The sequence below is a fragment of the Chlorocebus sabaeus genome, chromosome 13 (genome assembly GCF_047675955.1).
Source record: "Chlorocebus sabaeus isolate Y175 chromosome 13, mChlSab1.0.hap1, whole genome shotgun sequence".
Taxonomy (NCBI): domain Eukaryota; kingdom Metazoa; phylum Chordata; class Mammalia; order Primates; family Cercopithecidae; genus Chlorocebus; species Chlorocebus sabaeus.
In genome coordinates, this window is record NC_132916.1 from 42,600,889 (window position 1) to 42,628,422 (window position 27,534).

Sequence of the window (27,534 nt, forward strand, 5' to 3'; positions counted from 1 at the left end):
AAGAAATAAAACAAAACAAAACAAAAAAAACAACTCCATCAAAAAGTGGGCGAAGGAGATGAACAGACACTTCTCAAAAGAAGACATTTACATGGCCAATAAACATATGAATAAAAGCTTATCACTCATATTAGAGTAATGCAAATCAAAACCACAATGAGATACCATCTCACACCAGCTAGAACGGCGATCACTAAAAAGTCAGGAAACAACAGATACTGGAGAGGTTGTGGAGAAATAAGAACACTTTTACACTGTTGGAGTGTAAATTAGTTCAACCATTGTGGAAGACAGTGTGGCGATTCCTCAAGGACCTAGAATCAGAAATACCATTTGACCCAGCAATCCCATTACTGGGTATATGATCAAAGGATTATAAATCATTCTACTATAAAGACACATGTACATGTATGTTTATTGCAGCACTATTCACAATAGCAGTGACTTGGAACCAACCCAAATCCCCATCAATAATAGACTGGATAAAGAAAATGTGGCACACATACACCATGGAAGCTATGCAGCCATAAAAAAGGATGAGTTCATGTCCTTTGCAAGGACATGGATGAAGCCGGAAACCATCGTTCTCAGCAACACAAGGACAGAAAACCAAACACCGCATGTTCTCACCCATACATGGGATTTGAACAATGAGAACACATGGACACAGGGAGGGGAACATCACACATGGGGGCCTGTTGTGGGGGTGTGGGGCTGGGGAGGGATAGCATTAGGAGAAATACCTAATGTCAATGACGGGTTGATGGGTGCAGCAAACCACCATGGCACGTGTATACCTATGTAACAAACCTGCACGTTCTGCACATGTATCCCAGAACTTAAAGTATAATTTTAAAAAAAAAGAAGAAGAAGAAGAAGAAAGAAACTACATGTAACAAGGTCACTTCCAAAGTGACATATGTCACTTGTACTTGAGCCTTCTGGAGACAAGCTCTCCCCACTTCATGTGCCCACACCATGTGTATAGGGGTCAAACTAATAACATTTCTCTAGAGTTTTATATATGGAGAAAGAATCAAGTGCGATGTAGACAAAGCATAAACGTGATGTAAACAAAGCATAAGTAAAGAAATCAAGTGTAATGTAAACAAAGCATGGACTATAGTTCTATTCTGTATGTACTGAGCTATCTACAACCTTAGCTTCCTCATAGGCAAAATAAAGGGGTTGGTCAATGTCATCTGAAAGGTGCCCCTCAACTCTAACTCTCTGTATGATTAATAGTGAAAACTTCATACAACACAGGGAACGAGATATACTGAGGGCTAAAGGTGTGGCACCTGTAGTGACTGGAAGCTAGGAGATGCCCAATATATATTTAGCTGATGGACTAACATCTTGACTCATGCTGTCTACACTTGCCTCTGTTTGGAGCTGGCTGGGTGCAGTGCCCAGGGGATCAGAGCTGACTCTTATTATAGCAGTGACTACAACACTTAAAGCAGCTTCTCAAATTCAAATTGGTACATGCATTTCCTGGGGGTCTTGTAAAATGCAGATCCTGGTTTAGTAGGTCTGAGTGGGGCCTCAGATTCTGCATTTAAGTTTCCTTTTTTATTCATACATAATAACTTTACATATCTGTGGGGTATATGTGATATTTTGATACATGCATACAGTGTGTAATGATTAAATCAAGGTAAGTAGGATATTTATCAACTCAAATGTTTATCATTTCTTTGTGTTGGGACATCCCACATGTTTTAGCTGTACAATAAATTTTTGCTAATTATAGTCTGTGCTATTATACACCAGAACTTACTCATTCTAGAATTCTTTTTTGGATTGTTTGCTGTTGGCATATATAAATCCTACTGATTTTTGTATGTTGATTTTGTGTTCTGCAACTTTACTTAATTTATCAGTTCTAACAGTTTTTTTGTGGATTCTTTACGTTTCTCTAAATATAAGATCGTGTCATCTACAAAAAAAGTTAATTTGACTTCTTCCTTTCCAGTTAGGATTCCCTATATTTCTTTGTCTTACCCGATGACTCTAGACTTCCAGTACTATATTGAATAAAAGTGGTGGAAGTGGGAATCCTTGTCTTATTCCAGATCTTAGAGGAAAGGCCTTCAATTTTTTCCCATTCAGTATGATAACTCTGGGTTTGTCATATATGGTCTTTCTATTTTGAGATATTCTCATACACAAGCCAATTTGATAAGGGTTTTTTTTCTTTCATAAAGGGATGTTGAATTTTATCAAAAGCTTATTTGGCATCTATGGAAATAACCATATGGTTTTTGTTCTTGGTTCTGTTAAGGTGACGTATCATGTTTATTGATTTGGACTATTATATTGAACCATTCTTGCATCCCTGAGATGAATCCCACTGGATCATGGTGACTGATCTTTTCAATGTGGTGTTGAATTTGGTTTGCTAGTACTTCGTTGAGGTTTTTTGTATCTACACTTTATTATTGATATTGGCCTATTTTTTTCCATTGTGTCCTTGTCTGGTTTTGGTATCAGGGTAAAACTGGCCTTATAGAATGAGTTTGTACATGTTCCTTCCATTGCAATTTTTTAAAGAGTTGGAGCATAATTAGTATTAGTTCTTTAACTATTTGGTGGCATTTAGCAGGGAAGCCATCAGGTGCTGGGCTTTTCATTGATAGAAGACTTTTCACTAAGGCTTCCATCTGATTACTTGTTAATAGTTTATTGAGGTTTTCTATTTATCCATAGGTTAATCTTGGTTGGTTGTATATATCCAGAATTGTCTATTTTTTTTAGGTTTTCCAATTTATTGCCATATAGTTGTTCATAATAGTCTCCAATGGTTTGTTGTATTTCTGTGGTCTCATTTGTTATGTCTCATTTTTTTCTGATGTTATTTATTTGGGTGGTTCCTTTTTCTTTTTTTTAATCTTTAATTTTTTGGGGTACCTTGTAGGTGTATATATTTATGTGGTACATCAGATATTTTGATACAGGCATGCAATGCATAATAATCACATCATGCAAAAGGCATATGCATCCCCTTAAGCATTTATCCTTTGTGTTACAAACAATCCAACCATACTCTTTATTTTTTAAATGTACAATTAAATTACTATTGACTATAGACACTCCATTGTGCTAAATAACAGGTTTTTTATTCATTCTTTCTAATTATTTGTTTTGTGCCTAATAACTATCTTCACCTCCCCACTACTCCCCTACTACCCTTCCCAGCCTGTGGTAACCCTTCATCTACTGTCTGCCTCCATGAGTTCAATCGTTTTGATTTTTAGATCCCACAAAAAATTTAGAACATGCAATGTCTGTCTTTCTGTACCTGGCTTATTTTACTTAGCATAATGACCTCCAGTTCCATCCATGCTGTTGCAAATGACAGGAACTCATTCTTTCTTATACCTAAATAGTACTCCACTGTGTATAAGGACCACATTTTCTTTATCCACTTATCTGTTGATGGACATTTAAATTGCTTTCAAATCCTGGTTATTGTGAACAGTACTGCAACAAACACTGGTGTGCAGATATCTCTTTAATATACTGATTTCCTTTCTTTTGGGTATATACTCAGAAGTGGAATTGCTGGATCATATGGTAGCTCTATTTTTAGTGGGTTTTTTGTTTTGTTTTGTTTTGTTTTTTGAGGAATCTCCCAACTGTTCCCCATGGTGGTTGTAAAAATTTACATTCCCAGCAACAGTGTATGAGGGGTGCCTTTAATCCACATCCTCCCTAGCATTTATTTCCTGTTATTTCTTTTTCTTTTTCTTTTCCCTTTCTTTTATTTTATTTTCTTTTTTTTTCTTTTTTTTCTGTGACAACGTCTGGCTCTATGGTCCAGGTTGGAGTGCAGTGGTGCCATCCTGGCTCACTGCAGCCTCTGACTCTGCCTCCAGGGCTCAAGCCATGCTCCCACCTTAACCTCCTGAGCAGCTGGGACTACAGGCAGGCACCAAAACGCCTGGCTAATTTTTTTTTTTTTCTTTTGTAGAAAGAGGGTTTTGCCCTTTTTCCTAGGCTAGTCTTGAAATTGTGAACTCAAACAATCTGCCCACCTTAGCCTCCCAACATGTTGGAATTACAGGCGTGAGCCACCATGCCTGGCCTGAGCACCTTTTCATATGCTTGCTTGCTTGCTGTGTATATGGCTTCTTTTCAGAAATGCCTATTCAAATATTTTGTCCATTTTTAAATCAGATTGTTAGACTTTTTCCTATAGAGTTGTTTTAGTTACTTATATACTCTGGTTATTAATCCCTTGTCAGATGGGTAGTTTGCAAATATTTTCTCCCATTCTGTGGGTTATCTATTCACTTTGTTGCTTGCTTCCTTTGCTGTGTGGAAGCTTTTAACTTGTTGTAATCCCATTTGTTCATTTTTCCTTGGATGCCTGTGTCTGTGGGGTATTACTGAAGAAACTTTTGCCCAGACCAATGTCCTGGAGAGTTTCCCCAATGTTTCCTTGTAGTGTTTTCATAGTTTGAGTTCTTAGATTTTGATTTGATTTTTGTATATGGTAAGAGATAGGGGTCAAGTTTCATTCTTCTGCATATAGGTATCCAGTTCTCCCAGCATCATTATTGAAAAGATTGTCTTTTCCACGTTGTATACTCTTGGCAACTTTGTCAAAAACGAGTGGCGTGTGAATTTGTTTCTTGGTTCTCTATTCTGTTCCTTTGGTCTGTGTGTCTGCTGCTTTGGTTAGTATAGCTCTGTAGTATAATTTGAAATCAGGTAATGTGATCCCTCCAGGTTAGTTCTTTTTGCTAAGGATGTCCTGGGCTATTCTAGGTCTTTTCTGGTTTCACATAAATTTTAGAATTTTTTTCTATTTCTGTGAAGAATGCCATTGGTATTTTGATAGGGATTATGTTGAATCTGTAATTGCTTTGTGTAGCATGGACATTTAAGCAATATTGATTCTCCCAATCCATGAACATGGAATGTCTTTCCATTTTGTGTGTCCTCTTCTATTTCTTTCATCAGTGTTTTGTAGTTTTCATTGTATGGATCTTTCAATTCTTTAGTAAAGTTAATTTCTAAGTATTTAATTTTATTTGTGGCTACTGTAAATTGAATTTTTAAAAATTTCTTTTTCAGATTGTTCACCATTAGCATATAGAAATGCTACTGATTTTTGTATGTCGATTTTGTATCCTGAAACTTTACTAAATTTATCAGTTCTAATTTTCTTTTGTGGAGTCTTCAGGTTTTTCCAAATATAAGATCATGTCAGACAGGATAATTTGTCTTCTTTATTTCCAATTTGGATGTACTTTATTTCTTTCTCTTATTTGATTGCTCTACCTAGGACTTCCAGTGCTATGTTGAAGAACAGTGGTGAAAGTGACTATCTTTGTTGTGTTCCAGATCTTAGAGGAAAGGCTTTCAATTTTTCCCTATTAAGTATGGCACTGGCTGTGGGTCTTTCGTATATGGCTTTCATTATGTCAAGGTATGTTCCTTCTATACTCAGATTTTTTAGGGTTTTTATTATTAAGAGATGATGAATTTTATCAAATGTTTTCCCAGCATCAGTTGAAATGATCATATGGTTTTGTCCTTCATTCTGCTGATATGATGTATCACATGGATTGATTTGCATATGTTGAATCATCCCTGCATGCCTGGTATAAATCCTACTTGGTCGTGATGAACAATTTTTTAATGTTTGTTGAATTAGGTTTGTGAGTAAAATATTTTGTTGAGGATTCCTGCATCAGTATTCTTCAGAGATATCATTCTGTAGTTTTCTTTTTTTCATGTGTCTTTGTTTAGTTTGGGTATCAAGGTCATGCTGACAAATTTGGAAGTATTTCTTCCTCTATTTTTCAGAATAGTTTCCGTAGGATTGGTATTAGTTCTTTAAATGTTTGGTTGAATTCAGCAGTGAATCCATAGGGTTCCAGGCTTTCCTTTACTGGGAAAATTTAAATTATGGCTTTGATTCATTGCTTGTTATTAGTCTCTTCAGGATTTGGATTTCTTCATGGTTCAATCTTGGTAGGTTGTATGTGTCTAGGAATTTATCCATTTCCTCCAGATTTTCCAGTTTATTGGCATATGGTTTTTCATAGTAGCCACTAATGATCCTTTGAATTTCTGTGATATCAGCTGTAATGTCTCATTTTTCATTTCTTATTTTATTCACTTGGGTCTTCTCCTTTTTTTTCTTAGTCTGGCCAAAACTTTATCAATTTTGTTTCTCTTTTCAAAAACCAACTTTTTGTTTTGTTGATCTTTTTATGTGCTACATTTCAAATTCATTTATTTCTGCCCTAATCTTGATTATTTATTTTCTTATATTAATTTTGGATTTGGTTTGCTCTCACTTTTCTAGATCTTTGAGATGCATTGTTAGGTTATTTATTTGAAGCTTTTCTTCTTTTCTGATGTAGTCACTTACAGGTATAAATTTCCCTCCTAGTACTGCTTTCTCTATATCCCATAGGTTTTGGTATGTTGTGTTTCCATTTTCATTTGCTTCAATAAATTTTTCAATTATCTTCTAATTTCTTTATTGACCCATTGGTCATTCAGGAGCATATAATTTAATTTGCATGTGTTCATGTAGTTTCCAAAATTCCTCTTGTTGTTGATTTCTAGTTTTATTCCATTGTGGTCAAAGAAGTTTGATATAATTTCAATTTCTAAAAATGTTTTAAGACCTTTTTTGTATCCTAACATATGGTCTATCTTTGAAAATGACCCACGTGCTGAGGGGAAGAATGTGTATTCTGTAACTTTTGGGTGAAATGTTCTCTAAGTATCTATGAGATTCATTTGGTGTATAGTGCAGATTAAGTCTAATGCTTCTTTGTTGAGTTTCTGTCTGGGAGATCTGTCCAATGCTCAAAGTGAGGTGTTGAAGTCTCCAGCTATTGAGTTCTCTCTCTCTCTTTTGTTATAATAATATTTGCTTCATATATCTGGGTCATCCAATGTCAGGTGCATATATATTTACAATCATTATATCCTGTTGCTGGATTGACTCTTTATCATTAGATAATGACCTTCTATATTAGTTTGTTCTCATGCTACTAATAAAGACATACCTGAGAATGATTAATTGATAAAGGAAAGAGGTTTGTCTCACAGTTCAGCACGGCTGGGTAGGCCTCAGGAAACTTACAATTGTGGCAGAAGGGAAGCAAACACGTCCTTCTTCACATGGCAGTAGGAAGGAGAAGAATGAGAACAAAGCAAAGGGGAAGCCCCTTATAAAACCATCAGATCTCCTGAGAACTTACTATCATGAGAATATCATGAGGGAAACTGCCCCCATGATTCAATTACCTCCCTCTGGGTCTCTCTCACCACATGTGGGAATTACGGGAACAACAATTCAACATGAGATTTGGGTGGGAATACAACCAAACCGTATCACCTTTTTTGTCTCTTTTAACAGTTGTTGTCTTGAAATCTATTTTGTCTGAGTATAGCTACTTCTGCTCTTTTTTTGATTTCTGTTGGCATGGAATACATTTTTCCATCCCTTTATTTACATAGTTTATATGTAAAAACTATTTACATAGTTTATATGTAAAGTGTGTTTTTTTCACTTCATAGGTAAAGTGTGTTTCTTGCAGGCAACAGATCATTGGGTCTTGTTTTTTCAACTATTCAGCCACTCTCTGTCTTTAGACTGTAGAGTTTAATCCATTTATATTTGATGGTATTCTTGATAAGTAGAAATTTACTCTGCCATTTTTTAATTTATTTTCTGGTTGTTTTGTGGTCTTGCCTTCCTTATTTCCTTCCTTCCTGTCTTCCTTTTAGTGAAGGTGATTTTTCTCAGTGGGTATGATTTAATTTCTCCCTTTTTATTTTGTTGTGTACCTGTTGTTTATTTTTTTTAATTTGAGGTTACTGTGAAACTTGCAAATACTTTCTTATAACCCATTATTTTAAACTGGTGATAACAATGATTGCATAAACAAACATATAAAAAGAAAGAAAACTAACAAAATCTCTACACTTTAACTTCATTCCCCTGTTTTAAAAGTTTTATTGTTTCAATTTATATCTTATTATACTGTCTACGTTTGAAAAGTCATAGTAGTTATTATTTTTTATTGGTTCATCATTTAGTTTTTGTACTTAAGAGAGGAGAAGTTTACACACCACGAAAGCAATGTTATAATATTCTGAGTTGTTCTGTGTGCTTACTCTTATCAGTGAGTTTTGTACTTTCTAATGATTTCTTCTTGCTCATTAATATCCTTTTTTCTTTCAGATCAAAAGACTCCCTTTAGCATTTTTTTTTAGGGCAGGCTTGATATTAGTGAAATCCCTCAGCTTTTGTTTGTCTGGGAAAGTTTTTATTTATCCTTCATGCTTGAAGGATATTTTCACTAGATATACTATCCCAGGGTCAATTTTTTTTTTCCTTCAGCAACATTCTACCCTTATGTCTCTCTCTACCTCCTCTTTAAGGCCAATAACTCTTAGATTTGTGTATTTTCTGAATCTTGTAGGGGTGCTTCATTATTTTTTATTCTTTTTTCTCTTGTCCTTTCAGTGTATTCTCAAATATCCTGTTTTGAAGTTCACTAATTCTTTCTTCTGCTTGTCAGTTTTGCTATTAAGAGACTCTGATGCATTACTCAGTATGTCAATTGCATTTTTCAACTCTAGAATTTCTGCTTGATTCTTTTGAATTATTTCAATCTCTGCTAAATTTATACCATAGAATTCCTTTTTTTTTTTTTTTTTTTTTTTTTGAGATGGAGTCTCACTCTGTCACTCAGGCTGGAGTGCAGTGGCACAATCTTGGCTCACTGCAACCTCTGCCTCCCATGTTCAAGCAATTCTCCTGCCTCAGTCTCCTGAGTAGCTGGGATTAAAGGCACCCACCAACCACACCTGGCTAATATTTGTATTTTTAGTAAAGAGGTGGTTTTTCCATGTTGGCCAGACTGGTCTTGAACTCCTGACTTCAGGTGATCTGCCTGCCTTGGCCTCCCAAAGTGCTGGGATTACATGTGTGAGCCAACATGCCTGGCCTATCCCATAGAATTCTAAATTTCTTCTGTGTATTATCTTGAATTTTCTTTGAGTTTCCTCAAAACAGCTATTTTGAATTCTCTGTTTCTCCAGGATTGGTCCTGGTGGCTTATTTAGTTTGATTAGGTCATGTTTTCCTGGAGGATCCTAATGATTGCATATGTTCCTTGGTGTCTGAGCACTGAAGAGTTTAGATATTTATTGTAGTCATTGCAGTCTAGGCTTGTTCGTGCCCATCCTTCTTGAGGAGGATTTCCAGGTATTTGAAGGGACTTGGGCCCCAAATCTAATAATTTTGTAGTATTTGCAGACTTGTGAAGGTACTTCCTTGGTGGTTTTGGATAAGATCTGGAAGAATTTTCTAGATTACCAGGCAGAGACTCTTGTTCTTTTCCCTTACTTTATCCCAAACACATGGAGTCTCTCTCTTTGCTGAGCCATTTGGAACTAGGAGTGTGGTGAAGTAAGCAGCCTGTGGCCACCACCACCGAAACTATGCTGGGTCAGATCTGAACCCAGCAGAGCACTGAGTCTTGCCCAAGGCCTGCTGTAACCACTACTGAGATGTCACCTACGTTCACTTAAGTCCTTAGGGGTCTATGATCAGCAGGTAGCAAAAGCTAGCCAGGTTTGTGTCCTTTCCTTCAGGGTGGCAAATTACCCCAGGCCCTTGATGGGTCCAGAGATGCTGTCTGGGAGCCAGGGCTTAGAGTCAAAAACCTTAGAAATTTGCCTGATGTTCTATTCTACTGCGGCTAAGCTGGCACTCAAACCACAATATAAAATCCTTCCCACCTTTCCTCCCTTTTTCACAGCCAGATAAGCCTCTCCCTGTGGCCAAGACCACCTGTGGCCCATGGGGAGTTCCACCAGGACACTAACAATGTTCACTTAGAGACCAACGTCTCTTCAGTCAGCTTGTGGTGAATGCTGCCAGGTCTGTGGGCTCCTTTCTGCCTCAGAGTAGGTCCAGAAATGCTATCCAAGGGTCTAGGCCTGGAATCAGTTCATGGTTCTCTGTTTGCTGTTGTTTCTTGTGGATGCACATCTATGTCTTTGCTTTGAAGGATTAGTTATTCCTTCCAGTCTTCTCTGTTCAGTTTGTTTGGTTTTTTGGATAGATTTGCTTACAGGTTCTTTACTGCCCAGTCATGACTCCTTTTTGGCTCTAGGTAGCACCTTAAGCCTATGTTTGCCTCAGCTCTAGGAAACAATCAGAGAGCTGCCTTTCCTGAATGAGGGAGGTCCCCCAAAAAATATTCTGGGAGTGTGGGAAGGCTGGCTAGCGGTTCATGCCCAGGGGCCTGTAGGAGAAACCTCCTACAGCACAGTGCTGCTGAATAACCATAGAAGTGTAGCATCTTCTTTGGCTGAGTTACAAAGCAGAGTTTCCAGGGCTGGAAATGGGAGTCCTGCCTCACTTTGTCTCTGCTTGTCCTCAAGGATATTTCTTCCTTCAAGCATTCATGATGCTTTTTGTCAGTTAAGGTAGGGACAGGTCTCCTGCTAGGGAACCAAAGATGGTAGGGAAGCTGGTTGTACACTTCAATTTCAATTTTTTTACTATAGGAAAAGTGAGCCTGGGGGACATTTTTCACACACTTGGTTACAGGGAGAAAGTGGGGAGGGGCATTATGAATGTGGAAGTCTAATTCTTTTATTGTCCACTCAGAGTTTTTTTCACTTTTCAGTGGCCCCAGGAAGTATCTCAAGTTTATATTTGCGTTCTGGGATATTTCTGGTAATAATCTTGGTGCTGTATATTTAGTTTGGGTTTTCTGTTATGGGGCATGGGGGAGGTGAAGTCAGCTTGCTTCTATGACACCATTTTGATTTTGGAATTGGAAGTCACTTATTCCTTTTATTTAACTCTATTTTTGTACCCATTAACCAATCTCTTTTAATTCCCCTGTCCTGCCTACACTTCCTAGCCTCCAGTAACCATATTCTACTCTCTACCTTCATGAGATCAACTATTTTAGCTCCCATATATGAGTGAGAACATACGGTATTTGTTTATCTTTGCCTGGCTTATTTCACTTAACAGAAAGTCCTGCAAGTCTATCCATGTTGCTGCAAATGACAGAATCTCATTTTTTATGGCTAACTAACCTTCCATTATGCATGTATACCATATTTTCTCTATCCACTCATCCATTGATGGACACTTAGAAATGCAGAATCTTGTCCACTATTCACAGTAGCCAAGTTATGGAATCAACCTAACAAGCTCCTGGTGGTACAGATACCAATGATTCCTGGGCCATACTTTGAGTAGCAAGTATTTAAAATACAGCAGTACCTGAATGCCTCTGAGTCAGAATAAAAGAGAAAAAAAATAATAAAATACAATAGTAGGCTGTAGAGTTCAGATCTGTGATTTTCAAAGTAGGGTTCACAGTCAGGCACAGGTAGTGAGGATCCTTTTATGGGGCAAATAAAGTATAACTTAATAGACTTTAATTTTCATTTAATAAATGCTGCTTAGTAGCAGGAGTTCCTACTGAGAAGATCCGATTGTCTTGCAGTGTTTGGTAATTATATAAAATGTGTTCATTCATTCAACAACTACTATTAAGCATTGCCTGTGTGCAAGGCACTGATGTCATCACTGGGAGAACATCTGAACAAAGCAAACAAAAACTCCCTGCTCTCATAGAGATTACATTTTAGCAGAGAAAAATACAATAACATATGGATGTAGTTGGAATTCCTATATGTTCAGGAAAATATAATTTTCCTTTTTTTTTTTTTTTTCTTTTTTTTTTTTTTTTGAGACAGAGTCTCATTTCAGCCTGGAGTGCAGAGGAACAATCTTTGCTCACTGCAACTTCTGCCTCCTGAGTTCAAGCCAGCCTCCCAAGTAACTGGAATTACAAGAACACACCACTATGCTCGGCTAATTTTTTGTATTTTTAGTAGAGACATGGTATCACCATGTTGGCCAGGCTGGTCTCAAATTCCTGGACTCAAGTGATCTGCCTGCCTCAGTCACCCAAAGTGCTGGGATTATAGGCATAAGCCACCACAACCAGCATTTTTGTGATATTCTTTCTAAACACCTAGATCTGTATGAAGAAATAATACAGAGGAAATAAATACTAGTTAATATATTAATGATAAGAAATATTACCTCATCAAGATGTAGAGAGTTGTTGCACATGCATTACCTAAGTTTCAGATATAGAAGCCGAAAAAATGTGATACATAGTATGAAACTATCCAGTCAGTAATGAGCAAAACATAAAGGAAGCAGGCTTCCAACATACTGAAAATAAAATCTATCAAGTAAATATATCTTTTCTAAATATTTTTATTTAGAAAATAAAATCATGCTGCTAATAAAGACATACCCAACACTGGGTAATTTATTAAAAAAAAAAAAAAAAAGAGAGGTTTAATGGACTCACAGTTCCACATGGCTGGGGGGACTTCACAAGCATGGCAGAATGCAAAGGAGGAGAAAGGCATGTCTTACATGGTGGCTGGCAAAAGAGACAGCATGTGCAGGGGAACTGTCCATTTCAAAGCCATTAGATCTCATGAGAATTATTCACTATCATGAGAATAGTATAGGAAAAACTCACCCCCTATGATTCAATTACCTCCCACCAGGTCCCTCCCATGACACATGGGGATTATTACAGCTCAAGGTGAGATTTGGGTGGGGGACACAGAGCCAAACTGTATCATCTCCTATTCCCATAAGCCTCAATAATGTTTAAAGTGATACACATGCCCTATAATCTAAAGAAAAATAGAAGCACAGGAAATTTCATAAGAAAATTTGGCCTGGCATAGTGACTTACAATTGTAATCCCAGCAATTTGGGAGGCTTAAGTGGGAGGATTGCTTGAGCCCAGGAGTTAGAGACAAGATGAGGCAACAAAGGGAGACCCCCACCTCTACAAAGAAAAAAACTAATTAAAAAATTAGCCAGCTTTGTGGTACACACCTGTATTTCCAGTTCCTGAAGATGCTGAGGTGGGAAGATTGCTTAAGCCTGGCAGGTCGAGGTTGCAGTGAGTAGGGACCACACCACTGAACTCCAACCTGGGGTATGGAGTGAGATTCTGTCTCAAGAAAAAAATTTGTGAGAAAATGTGAAATAAGCAGAAATGGTTATGGTTATTTTTAATAGAAATTATGCGTTGTTTAGAGTACACTCTTCCAAGTTACATGGTGTAAGCCTTTCATTGCCATTGAGCTATTTTACAACTTTTAAAAGTTGTAGGTGACTGATAGCAAAGCAAAATAATTGTCTATCGACAATTCTTGTCTATGGATATGCAACAAATTGTGTCTAGTGGAAGTTCAATTAACTTCCTCTCCCCCATGATAGAAAGTCAGTTTTGCAACCACTTGCAAATTCATTTCAATATTCTTGATATGTAAGTGTCTTCATTCTTTGGGTTCTTTCTCAAATCAGTTGAAAAAGTTTTTCCAATTCTCTCATTTAATTAATGAGCTAAATAAAATCTTTGGCATCTGTTCATTTTATATTCATAGGAGTCATGATGTTACTTTTTTTGGAAAATTATCCTTTTACAGATTTATGAAACAAAACACTTCACCATTTTCAAGTTGAAAAGAAGCTTCAATTTTTACTTAAAATTGAATCTAATCATTCAATTAAATTTAAATGAATTTACATATTCCTATTATATATTCTAAGCATAGCACTCTTGTATGAAAGCATTAATCCCTGGATAGATGGACTGACAGCTCAAGGTCATTAAATATACTGTTTTTCCATAGTGTTTCCAGTTTTGATAACTTCTGGCTGGAAAGTTTTCCAGGCTAGCTGTTTCAGGGCTAAGGAAATCTGGGATAAAGTCATAGAGAATGTGAGTTCATTTGGCTTGCTTTGCAAATTAAAAAGTCAAGACTGACAGTAATGTAATTTTAAAAATAATTGCTTGAAGACAATTCAATAGCTATTATACCTGAATAATAATTTTACAATTTACATGTCACAAATAAGTGAAGAAAAAGAAATACACTCTCCAGCCCAATCCTTCACATTTGAAAAAATAAACTTCATTAAAATTAGAAACTACTAAGAAAGATACTGTTAAGATTATGAAAAGACAGGCCATAAACTTGGAGAAAATATTTGGAAAATATATATCTGATAAAGCACTTGTATTTGGAATATATAAAGAACTCTAAAAACTCAACAATATGAAAATAAACAATCCAACTAAAAAATGCAGAAAAGATCCAAACACACATATCACCAAAGAAGATATACAGAAGGCAAATATGCATACAAAAAGAAGTTCAACATCATATCTATAGAGAATTACAAATTCAGACCACAATAAAATATCACTACATACCTGTTAGAATAGGTAAAATCAACACCAAATGCTGACAAACATGTGGAATGATAGTAGGTCTCACTCACTGCTTGTGGTGTAAAATGGTATTGCAATTTGGAAGATAGGTTCACAGTTATCCAGAATTATGTCTGGATTCAAATTATGTCTATAAACATTTCATATGTAATATTCAGCTCTCGATAAAATATTTTCAGGTATATGAAGAAACAAAAGGTTATAAACAAAAGTTTATTAAAATGAAGAGAAACAACAGACACTAGAAACAGACAATTTGGGAGTACAGATGATGGGTTTTTAAATATTCATGCTTAATATGCTCAAGAAATAAATGAAAAAATTGCAAATGTTAGTAGAAAATTGAAAATTTTAAGGAAGAAACAAATGGAAATTCTAGAACTGAAAAATACAATTCATATTAAGAAGTCAATGGATAGATTTTACAGATACAATTAAATAAAGAAATAGTGAACTGTATGATACATCAAAAGAGAATATTCAGAATGAAGAAGAGCAATAAATAGTAAAAAACATAAGAGACATAGAGATAAAAAGAGAAGGTACAAGTAATTGGAGTCTGATGTGTTTGGCTCTGTGTCCCCACCCAAATCCCATGTCAAATTATAATTCAATGTGATGAAGGAGGAACCTAGTGGGAGGTAACTGAATCATGGGGGCAGACTTCCTCCTTGCTGTTCTCATGATGCAGTTCTCACGAGATCTGGTTGTTTAAAAGTGCACATCACTTCCCCCTTCACTCTCTCTCTCCTGCTCTGCCATGTAAAGAAGGTGCTTGCTTCCCCTTTGCCCTTCCGCCATGATTGTATGTTTCCTGAGGCCTCTCCAACCATGCTTCCTGTACAGTCTGCAAAACTTTGAGTCAATTATACCTCTTTTCTTCATAAATTATCCCGTCTCAGGTAGTTCTTTATAGCAGTGTGAGAATGGACTAATAGAGTCATAGAAGAAGAAGAGAGTGAGAAAAAAACGAGAAGAGTGAGAAAAAGAAAATAAAGAAATAATTTTTTGAACCTGGGAGGCAGAGGTTGCAGTGAGCCAAGATCAGGCCACTGCACTCCAACCTGGGTGACAGAGCAAGATTCCATCTCCAAAATAAAAAATAAAATAAAAAACAATTTTTAAAAAATACCATTCTGAAACTAATGAAAGACATTAACCCACAGAATCAAAGAGCTGTATTCAATCTAAGCAGGAATAAAATACAAATAATAACATTTCTAAGTGCATTTTTTTTTTTTTTTTTGGTTAAAAAAATCAAAAAACAAAAAACAGAAAATATTTTTTTAAAAAAAGTCAGAAGGTACCTCAATAAAATACTAGCAAACCAAAGTCAGCAGCTAATGAAAAGGATTATACACTATGACTAAGTGGGATTTGTTCCTGGAGGGTGTTCAAAATACAAAAATCAAGCAATGTAATATACCATATTAATAGAATGAAGATAAAAATCTCACATGTTCATTTCAATTGATGCAGATTAAGCACTCAACAAAATTCAATACCCTTTACTGATATACATTACTCAACATAATAAAGGCTACACAGTAGATATTACTTGTATTGGTTAATGTTTTATACAGTCAGTGTTTATTTGTATACCAATTTCCTTGTTCACTGTTGCTCTTGCTTCTCAAACTTCCTTTCTGGATTTAATTTTCTTCTTCCTGAAATTCATCCTTGAGAATTCCTTTAGTAAGGCCCATTGATGTTAAACTCTTTCCAAGCTTTGTTTTTATGAAAAATATATTTTGCTCTCATTTGTGAATAATTTACATGATTCTATGTTGAATTATTTTGTCTCAGCATTTAGAAGATATCATTCTACTGTCCTCCATCTTTTGTTATTGCTATTGAGAATTCTGTTGGTCTGATTGCTTCTTTGAAGTTACACTCTCTGATTGTCTACCTCCTTTAAGTACATTTTAAACTTTCAGATTCTGAATTTTACTAAATGTATCCAGGTGGCATTTAAAAATTTTTTTTCTGCCTTAGGTTTCATTGCATTTCATAAATCTCCAAATTCATGTCCTTCTGTCTCCTGAAAAATTTACCAATCCTGAACTATTGCTCAAATAAATATGATCTCTAAATATTTCCTATTTCCCATTTTATCAATTCTCTCCTTTTGAAAACTCCAATTAAATTTTTTATTAAATCTTCTCACTCTATCTGCCACTATATCACTATATCTAAAACGTCTTTCCTAGATAATTTCTTCTTGACTATATTCTAGTTCACTACTTCTTTCTTCATTTGTATCTAATATGCTATTTAACTGCTACATTGATTTTTTTTCTGACCATCATTTTTAATTTAGGAAGTCAGGTTGACCACAAAGGAAGCCTGTGCACTGGAATAAATATGAAGCTGCTGCATATAATTCTAATTCCAAAATAAGGCCTAATCAGCATTAAGCTGAGGTCTTCATTGGTGGCATAAGTTCAACCACTGGAGTGGACATAAATCTCCAAGGTGGAATGGAACTGGTAATGGACTGGATGACATGCTGGACTTTAGGAATATCCACAAATCTGCATAAGATCTCTCCTGCTACAGGCCGTTGGTGTGGAAGAGAAGATTTTTCTAATTGACGTTGATTATGGAATAAAATTAAAGGGTGGGAAGAAAAGGTTTTCACATATGATCAGAGAACAGAGATACCACTGTGTGGTCACCAACAAACTTTGTCCTCTCCTTCCTCTCCCTCTCTCTCCTACTTTTTTCTCTTCTTCCTCCTCCTTGTTTGGAGAGGCAGTTCAAAGCAGATTCACCATTTCTTGGGGCAGACATGAGCACAGGCATCTTACCCAATTGAGTTGGATACTTGCAGTTCAGGTCATATTTAAATGGCTGGGAAAACAGTGTGACTCCTTCTAGTAGGAACTTCACCTGCTTTTGTCTTCAACACTCTTTTTCTTGATCAGCTTTTCCTCCTTTATATATCTCTTTTTAAAATTTGTTCAATCTCTGTTCAATTTCCAGAACAGACACCACACCCTCAATCCAAGAACTGTGCAGACACACCTGGAAGTTCGAATACTCAGCTTTCTTTGTAGAGCAAAACGGATTTGCTCCTTGACCACATTCATGCACTTTATTTCTAGAGGGCTTTGTAAATCTTATTAAAGTTGATCTTGTCCTCAGGCCTAATCAGCATTAGGCTGAGGTCTTCATTGGTGGCATAAGCAGTTCAACCACTTGAGCGGACATAAATCTCCAAGGTGCAATGGACCTGGTAATGGATGACATGCTGGACTTTAGGAGTATCCATATCCTAAGCTGCCACATCTGTTCCCTGGAGAACAGTCTTCCATACAGGCAAACCGCTCCAGGTATCTGAGTCTCTGCTTGTGGCGCATTCAAGTATGTAGGGTCAGCGGCATTTAGGACTTTGAGGAGTCCAGAAATGTGTGTGATGTAAGAGATGTTGTTGGCAAACACTAAAGTGAGGTCTGGATACTACATCAGGAAGTAGTACAGGTAGAAGTCTTTCTCATCAGTCTCATAATGGATCTTGGTATCTGTCAGCATCTCCATTGTGACTTCATTGCTTGTGGGGGTCAATGACCTTGGACTTGTCCCTCATGCCAATCTTCTGCATGAGAAGGTTGAGTTTGGCAGTTTTGTCCATTTTCTCGGTGTGCTTCTTATAAAGGATTCATGCAGCAGCTTGATGTACCAGCATCACTGTGGCACGAAAATCCAAGTGTCTGTCTCTTTGGGTTGTATTGGGAGTCACTGAACATCTCTAGCAACTGTGAGAGCTCAGCAAAGTAGCCTTTATCAATTATCCAGTCAGCCCTATCTACCACCAGGCACCTGAACTGCTGAAGGCTGCTCAGATGAAGGTGATTTTCTTTAACCAGCTCCCACAGCCAGCTTTAACTGCCCATCACAATATCAGGCTGACACCTGAGCATCCTCTGCTATTTGTGCATGAATATTCTACCAAACAAAATAGCAATTTTAATTCCCATAAACTTGGCTGCAGCATCAAAGGATTATTAGATCTGGAATGGCCAGTTCTTAAGTGGGAATCAGAACCAGTCCGAGCAGAGGATGTTTTAGTGTCCTTTACAGGTAGCAACTTTGCCATTCAACTCTTGTTTTGACATTCCAGTTTGCTCTTTATCAAACCTTTCCTCTTCGTCCTCATCTTGTTTGGGGACAAGCTTCACCTTGATAAGGGAAGAAAGTTCTTTACCAGCATCGTCATCATAGAAGAGCAGCACCTGATTTGAGGGGGAAGCTCTGGCCTTTGCTCTGGCCTTGTTGGGTGGTACTCTAGCCTTAGCTCAACTTCACAGGTGAGTATTTCACTCTCGATTCCAGTCTCATCAGGCAACATTCTAGACTCAGTTCCAGCCTTGCTTAGCGATCCAGCCTCAGCTCTGGGCTCTCCAGGTGGTATTTCGTGTCACTGTGAATTAGGGGCAAGCTTACGCCTCCAGCACTGCCAATACTGCCTGAATCACTGGAATGACAAAGAGTTTTTCCCACATCCTGTCTCAGCATCCCCTAGGATGTCTAGTTTGTCACAGATGACAGGTGTCAAAGTAAGGGCTTCTTAGACAGGTGTAGATAGAGAGAAACCTAGAAAACCTACCACTCGGAGAATGGCTTGGGCACAAAAGGTCCTTCAAGCTGATACATTCACCTTCTAGCCAGGCATCAATGTCTTTGCTTTTTGGGGCACCTTTGGGACAGTGCCATGGGGAGGCTCAATTGTTTTCCCTTTTTCTTCTCTTTTGGAACAATCTGGGCAGGGCTTTCCGATGCCATCTCCTCTCCTCTGGGTCAGGACAAATCGTACCATCTCTGATTTGGCTCTGGTTCAGCATCTTTGACTTCAAACTCTTTCTGGACACTAATTCCTTCAGTTTCCACATCTTTACTTTTCTTCAGCTTGATCATTTTCTTTGAGGAGCTACACTTTACTTCCTCCTTTTCTCAACCAGCTGGTTCCTTTTTCTTCTTGGATTCCTCCTTTGAGAAGAGACTGGAGGAATTCTTGGCAGAGGAGACCGACCAGTAATCTCAGTTCCTCAAAGCACACCACATCAGCCATCTGTCCACTTACAAACATATTTGGGTCTACCTTCACTTGCTTCCATTTCTCCACAACCTTGATTCCCTTCATCTGAAATTTCCAATAGTTCGATGGTTTTGACCTTGATTTTGTCTTCTTCAACTTCATGGTTGCATTTGGAGATGGCGATCACAGCTCCTTCAGATGCTGGCTGCCTCCTCCACTGAGTTTTAATTATCGTATTTTTCACTTCTAAAAATTGTGATTCCTTTTCAAATTTCTTTATTTTTAGTGATTTTTTAGTGCAAACTTTTAATTAAATAATGATACATAGACAGGCCAGGTATCGTGGTTCATGCCTGTAATCCTAGCACTTTGGGAGGCTGAAATGGGTGGATTGTCTGAGTTCAGGAGTTTGAGACCAGCCTGGGCAACATGGCGAAACCCCATCTCTACCAAAAATACAAAAAATTAGCCAGTTGTGGTGGCACACGCCTATAGTCTCAGCTATTGAAATTGAGGCTATAGGCTATAGGCCTATAGCCTATAGGCTGAGGCTATAGGCTGGGCGTGGTGGCTCATGCCTATAATCCCAGCACTTTGGGAGGCTGAGGCAGGTGGATTACAAGGTCAGGAGTTTGAGACCAGCCTGGTCAACATAGTGAAACCCCGTCTCTACTAAAAATACAAAAATTAGCCAGGCCTGGTGGTGCGCACCTGTAGTCCCAGCTATGTGGGAGGCTGAGGCAGGAGAATCACCTGAATCTGGGAGGCAGAGGTTGGGGTGAGCCAAGATTGTACCACTGTACTCCAGCCTGGGCGACAGAGCGAGACTTCGTCTTATTTAAAAAAAAAAAAAAAAAAAAAAAAATTGAGGTTATAACCCATATATGTTAGAACAAGGACTTAGGATGCCATCCGCAGGGCACTTTTGAGACTAGACTGGCAAACCATCAAAGCTGAGATGTCAAGGCCCCTGTAGAGCAACCTTTTAACAAGGCTTTATTTGTGTATGTCTTAGTATGTTTTTAACCTTTGATTAGAGGGTGGAAAATAAAAGATTTGACTCACCAATCGAACTTTTCAGCAATGTAGAATACTGAAGTCAGATCCTGTCTGTTGGAAAACTAGAAAGAAGACTCCCGGTTTAAATAGGGATTTTAGAAAGTCAGAAAGGAGACACAGTGCTATTAACTGGAATGGACACAGGCATGATTTCCTATGTTACAGTACCTGCCATCAGAAAATCTCAGCACCCTTTATAAGAAGGCCCTGAGAAAAAGCTTTTTTGTAATCGGAAAGAAATTATAAGATAGAAGGCAGAAGTCTCCATGTTTTAGTCAAAGATTCTCCTGTGCATTTATACAAAGCTTTTACCTAAAAGTCAAGACAGCATATTCTTGTCATTGAGAATTCAGAATAGACAGCCTGAAAGTACAAATACATTCTTATATTAACATTAGGCTCTTGAAAGACACAAATCTTTTCATAAAAAATTTATTTCTCTGTAAATACAAATTCCAACATCAACAAACAATAGTCCAGTGGAAAAATACTAGCCATTAACATTGAAAACTTTTTTCTTAATTTAATAAATAGAACTTTGGCATTCAAAATTCTAGCTGTAAACCCTATTAAAAAACAAAACAACAACAACAAAAAACCCCTTTACAAAAAAGAGGCAAGAATGATAGATCAGAAGGCATAAGCCAACCAGTGGCTTCATTTTTTTTTTTTTTTTTTTACAATAACTGTATTTTAATTAAGTCATGAACACTGTATTTACACATGAGGTATTCTGGGTGGTTCAAAAACTGAACCTAGTTTACAAAACCACCAGTCATAGTGACTGATTATACACTGTGCTGTGCTTTTTAATGTAACCACCTAGCACCTTACTACTTCTTGTCATCACAACAATGCGATGTTAAGTTTCATGTTTATGTATATAACTATACATATATGTACATACACATACACACCAATGAATACATTCTAAAGGAGTTTCCAGCTCACTATACAGGGAAGGCTGGGCTCCAAAACCATATATCTGATAATTCCTCTCATGTTTACTAAGGTATCCACCTAGTAATAAAAAACAGCTCCTTGCTTAAAAAAAAAAAAAAAAAAAAAAAAATCCCTTAATCAAGTCTATTTACACAAGAACAAGGTGCAATAATCATCAACATTCTTAGAACTCATGTAAAATAGAAATAAATGCTTACTGCAGGCAACAAGGCACAAAAGGTTCTCTCTGTGTACAGCTGCAATAGTGTTATTAGACTTGTTGATTTAAAACTATATTCTTACATTTAGCATTTTTTTAAATAAGAAAAAAAATCCAAAATCTTTCCCCTACATGATTAAATGTATGATATAATTATATGGCAATATGCCACCCACGGCATTTTAGGGCAAAGTTGGAAATTTTGCTGTTTATACCAAATACGAAATCGTTTCTGTTGTTTTGTGAACAGTGAATTGTCAAAAATGGAAACAAAATGAATTAACTTTGGCTTGGAGAGTTACAGCCACTGGCAGTTTCAAATGATATAGTCTGAGTGAGCATGGTTATGAAAACTGCTTATTACCATAATTACATATCTACAATGATGCAATTCCTACGTAAGAGAATGCCAATAATCCCAACTAAAGGTGTGCCTAAGCTGAACTATGCTATGTAAAAATATAGTCCATGTTCTCAGCTACTATGTTACTTAATGAACTATTACTGATATTTAAGGAACATTTTCCCAATTAAGTAGCTCCTTTAAAAATACCCTCTAAGAAATTAATAATTCTTGCACTATGACAGAATTACTTGATAAGCTCCTTAATATATCAGAAATGTATGATATTCATTTTAGCAACACTTGCCAGCCCTTGAGATTGTCTCTACAACAAGCTATTGAAAGAAGTCTAATTAGGTTTAATAAACTGTCACCACCAAAATAAATTTCGCTAAAATATAATGTGTTAGCATTAAATATTGAATTCTAGGTACCACACTTCTTTTAAAATAACCTCAGGAATATCTTACCCTAGCCAGTATTTGTGGTTTTTTGTTTTTGTTTAATTAGAGGCCACTGAAAATTAATAGTTCAAATTAAGTCATCTTACTTTTCTGACCTCAAGTGAAAAGACAGCTATTGTGCCTTTGATTCAGTGAATTTTATCTGTACAGGGAGTTTGGGTCTTTCATTGAGTCAACTGTTAGTTTATCCTTGCTGTAATGTGACTGAGGCCGAATAAACTCAATTTTAAAACCCAAAAGAACAAAATATGAATACTAGATAAGATACTTTGTAAGAAAACAAGTGTTGGATTCACAAAAAGCACAAATAAAACGAGGTTTCATTATCTAAGGAAATTTTCAAAGAGATTCACCTTAAAATTTAGGTTAATTTTCATTTCAGGAATATACTGCTGTCATAACTTCCATGAACATCCTAGTTCAAACTGGGTGAGATGCTCTAGTGTTGCTATTTGCCCAGTTTATTTGGTCTAACAGTAAAATCTGTTTTTAATGTGATACAGAAGAGGACGTTCTAATACAAGAAGGTGTCCTGGGAAAGGAAAATTTTCTGAAAAATAAAAATAAAAAAGTAAATACTGACAAACCAGAATACTGTTAGTTTCAATTCCCCTACAAAATCCCCCCAAGTCTATCTACTGTTTATTTAGGCCCCTTTACAAACTCCAGATTTTAAGAGGATCAATCTATAATTCAACTAACTAAACTAGCACATCTTAACTCCCTTTTTTATGGGGGCGGGTACAGATTTTGGAAACTGAAATGCATCAGCAGTAGTTTGTTAACTTCCTACTAAGTCAGAAATTTTTTAACTTTAGAATTTTATTTTTAAGATATGTGAATTAAATTAATTTCTATAAGTTTTAGAAAGTTAACTTACAAAAACAAATAAATTATTTTATCCCCAACTAAGCCAAAAAACAAAAATGTATCTATAGCAGATTTAAAAAACACTGTAATGCTTGCTTAAAAACAAAAAACAAACATAAAATCCCAAAACATACACTAAAAATCTAGGAGAGATATTTAAGTAAGAACCTACTGATCCAATTAGTGATTGTTTGCCAATTTGTTCTATTATTTTAGGAAGCCTTTATTTCCAAACTCGTAGGGGAGGGTGGTTGGGATTCTATTCAAAGAGAATGTAAAAATGTTTGCTGCACTTGTGGATGACCTATTTTAGATGTTATTATCTACTTTACCATAAAGGACCAAGGCAGAATTCTTTGCATCATATTTTTGGTAGAAATTTACTATACCCTGAATATCTTCAAGTTACTAATGTTAAAAAACCAAGTGAATATAATTAGAAAGTCAAATTCTTACTAGTGACTAAGACCCTCAAGGACTCTGGGATGCAGAAGCACTACAATGTACTGATTTCTTAGTGCCCAGATCCTCAGAAGTAAGAAGAGCAGGAAGGACTCAGGCACTGAACAGAATGAAAATCTGATGTCTTTACAGTGTATTATAACTGATTATTCAACTATAACTGTAAAATAATCTATTGAGAGCTGTATAAGCCAAAATTCCAAACTGAGTATCTTCCTGGGTAGTCTCCTTGAAGGCCTTGTCTCACATTTTCACTGTTACATACTTAAGAAAAATCTTTCCTAGATTTCCTAGCCTTTATTCTAGAATATAAGAAAACAGGCATGTGCTATGCCCTTTATCTGGCAAGAAAACAGGTATGTGATATGCTCTTTATCAAATCAATATTATCCTGCTTGAGTCACACCCTCTACCCCTCCATCTCTTATTTAGTCTTGACCTAAATGAGACTTGGTTGCATCACAAGATCAAATCAACTTACAAAGGACAAGCAAGGCTTTGGCCATAACTAAGTATATTCAAAAGAACATAATCAATGCTGATGGCAATAAAAAGTATAATCATTCCAAAATACCAACAGCAACATGGACAAAACTCATTTGGAAGTTTAAATGACTGTATGTCTACTGGAAAATCAATTGCATTTCATAGTAATACCCTGTAATTCAGATGAAGAACTAACCTCGTCAAGTTCATATCCTATGAAAAACTTTGTTGTTAATGTACTTTATCTAATAAAAGGAATTAAAATACCATTTCAATTTAAAAATTTTTATGCTACTGTTGATTCAGATATAAACAGTATTGGCTTTCTCTTACAGTAGTTTCAACTTTGAAACAGATACAAAACTGTTAAAATGTAAATGTTGAGATTTGGATAAGTAAGCTATCGTTCCAGGGTAACTTTGTTAATCTTTCTTTTATAATAATGATCCAATGCCTTTATTAATTATATATGGCTTTGTTTACATTGATATATATATGTATATATATAAAATATATAAATAAAAAATTGTAAATAGTAAGGAACACGTTAAAATTAGTTCAAGTTATGTTAACCTTTCTTGTAACACATACATTACAACGCTAAGGAAAAAGAGCATCATGTCAAAATTTCACACCTCTTGGGAAATCCACAATCACTCTGGAAAAACAGCTGACATATCTACAGTACTAAAATCAGCTCAACCACAAAACATCCTATCAGTGCAGTAAGTGTTCAAAATACAAATGGTTTTCCTGCTGTACTATCATTACAACACTTGCCTGCTGTTGGAACTCTTGTTCAGCCAGCCACTGAAAATCCCAAAGTACAACACAAGCTTCTATATGAAAGAAATATAAGAATAAACAGCGGGTGCCTTTCTCAGAAGCTCTGCTCTGACCCTAGAAACCCTTATAAATTTGTGAATAAAGCACGTGCACACACACAACACACACACATGCACACACAAATACACGAAGCTATAGGATTAAAAGGAAGCCTACCCCTTCATGTGAAGGGTACTCTTCACAGCTTGGTCCTACAATCAGTAGTTTGAGAATACAGACATTTTTTTCTTGTAGATTTTATCATATTTTCCAAAGGTAATTTGATTTTTTTTTTTTTTTTGCCTGATTAGATAAGCCCCTTCAGAATCTCTTCACTTCCCTTCTCCCCTTCAATAAAACAAATCCACAGAAAAAAATCCCTATGTGCAAGTCATGTCACTTGCAACCTTCCATTATGAGTCTGTAACACAGCAGCATTTAAACAACAGGTCATTATTGCTGTGGGACTAACACTTGATCACTGAGTAATGCAGTTGTCTCCCATGTCCTGAGCATAGCGGTCTGATATTGTAGTCCTTAATTCATCAATGTCTCTTCGTAACTGGCACACATCTGACAGCTTTTTAGTGAGTGTTTCCGTGCTGTGGTCATTCTCAGTCTCTTCAGCTGAACAGTTCATTGCTGTGTAAACAAAATATGGAGAGAATATCTCACATTTTTTTGAACAAAGACATTTTTCACCTTAATCATCATGGAAATATAAATACTACACACTGAATACCAATGAGGCCCAGGTTCAAGTTATGTTTAAATCATACATCATTCAATATTAAACAGATCTTATCCACTTGGTCCTTTATAAATTTCACAAATTAAAATGAATTAAATTCACACAGTGATACACACAAATTCAGCAAGTTTAATGGGTAACAATATTCCAAAAGTGAAAAAGAGCATACTCTAATGTCTCTCTTGCACCTCAACTAGAGCACTCAGTTTTCCCATTTGGCAAAATCTGAAGACCATTTGTGTAGTGAGAAGTGGCATCTTAAATATTTACGAATGCAAAGTGGGTTTATTGCCATGAAAATATTAATTTTCAAATACATAGTGTCACACACATACATACACACGCACACACACAGAGTGGAGAGTGGGGAGGGAAAATGAGAGACAGACAGGGAGAGGGGGAGGAAGAGTGAAGGCTAGGATCCTACAATCCCAAACAACTGAATCAGGCTGATAGCTGGTTGCCTTATAGCTAAATAACTGAGGGCCTTGAGTCAGCCAGCTTTTAATTATTTACTTCAGTTCTCTTTGTAAGCATATCTCAACATAAAATCAGGCAGAGCTAGTGATTAAGAAAGAAACCTCTCCTTATACCTTCACAGTAGTTTATTGTAGCATAAGCGTCAGTGAGTGACTGTTATTTTAGCAAATGTTAACTGAACATCTGCCATGATATAGGAACTGTTAGATGTTGAAATCAGAAAAGGAACAGACACAGTGGCTTATTCTCGATGCTTTACATACAATTCCATAAACAAATGAGCACAGTGAGGTACCGTAGGTAACCTACCACTATATACAAGTTGCACTGGCATAAAAGGAAGAAAACAAACAACTAGTCCTAACTGGAGAGGCAACAGTTGCTTGTTCACTGGGTGGGCCAAACTGCAAAATGAACAAAAGTGGAGTCAGAAAGCAAAACAATCTGATAGAATTTGAGAAACCTCAAGAAAATCAGTATCTAGGCTCTAAAATGGTAGAGTACAAATTGTGACAAAGGAGAGTACCAAGAAATAAGACTATAGACGTAAGTAGGAGGTAGGAGCTACCTATCTCGACCACAGAGCAGTGTAAGCATTAGGAAACCAGGTTTATAGTTGAGACAGGTCTGTCTGGCAACAATGTAAAATGGATTAGGGGGACGGGGTGAGAAAGATGGTTGTCAGAGAGACCAGTATAGGTGACCCGTTATGAAAACTTAAATTAAGGCAACAGTGCAATGGAGATAGAAAGGCAGGAATGTTAGATGTAGTAAGCAGACGACAGAACTGATAACACTCAATCATCACCAACTGGAGTGAGGGGCAGGGATTGGGCACAGGTGCCAGATGAAGGAAAATACAGAGTGGAGAATAAAATCTGGGTTCAAGTGACAGGTGAATGGTGGTGTTACTCATTGAGAAGAGGAACAGTTCAGGGAGGGAAGGAAAGTGTGTTCTGGTTTTGAATGTGTAGAGTCTGTGATGCATTCGAAACAGCCAATTCTAATATACATGGGAATATAATCTGCAACCCTGAGGAGATAAACGTCTAGGTAAAGGAGATAAATGTCTAGGTGAAAGGTATGGCAGTAATAGAAACAATAGGAGTGGATAAGATCACTCAGATAAAGTACTGAATAAAAAGAAACAGACTAAAAACCAGTAACAAATGGCTTCTGGGGATACCAATAATTAAGTGACAGAGAAGTCCACAGAAGACAGAGACTGAGCAGTCATAAAGGC

General features: G+C 36.6%; 1 protein-coding gene across 5 annotated transcripts in view; it reads right to left on the minus strand.

The window, feature by feature from the left end:
- Positions 1–21,090: 21,090 nt before the first annotated feature.
- The window catches only part of CEP85L (centrosomal protein 85 like), a 233,494-nt gene continuing 227,050 nt past the window's right edge, over positions 21,091–27,534 (minus strand). For all 5 annotated transcript variants that reach the window (XM_073022433.1, XM_008007220.3, XM_008007222.3 and 2 more), the window contains one exon: positions 21,091–25,702. In XM_073022433.1, coding sequence (XP_072878534.1) covers positions 25,539–25,702 — 164 coding nt within the window. In that variant the 3' untranslated portion in view covers positions 21,091–25,538. The remainder of the gene's footprint in view (positions 25,703–27,534) is intronic.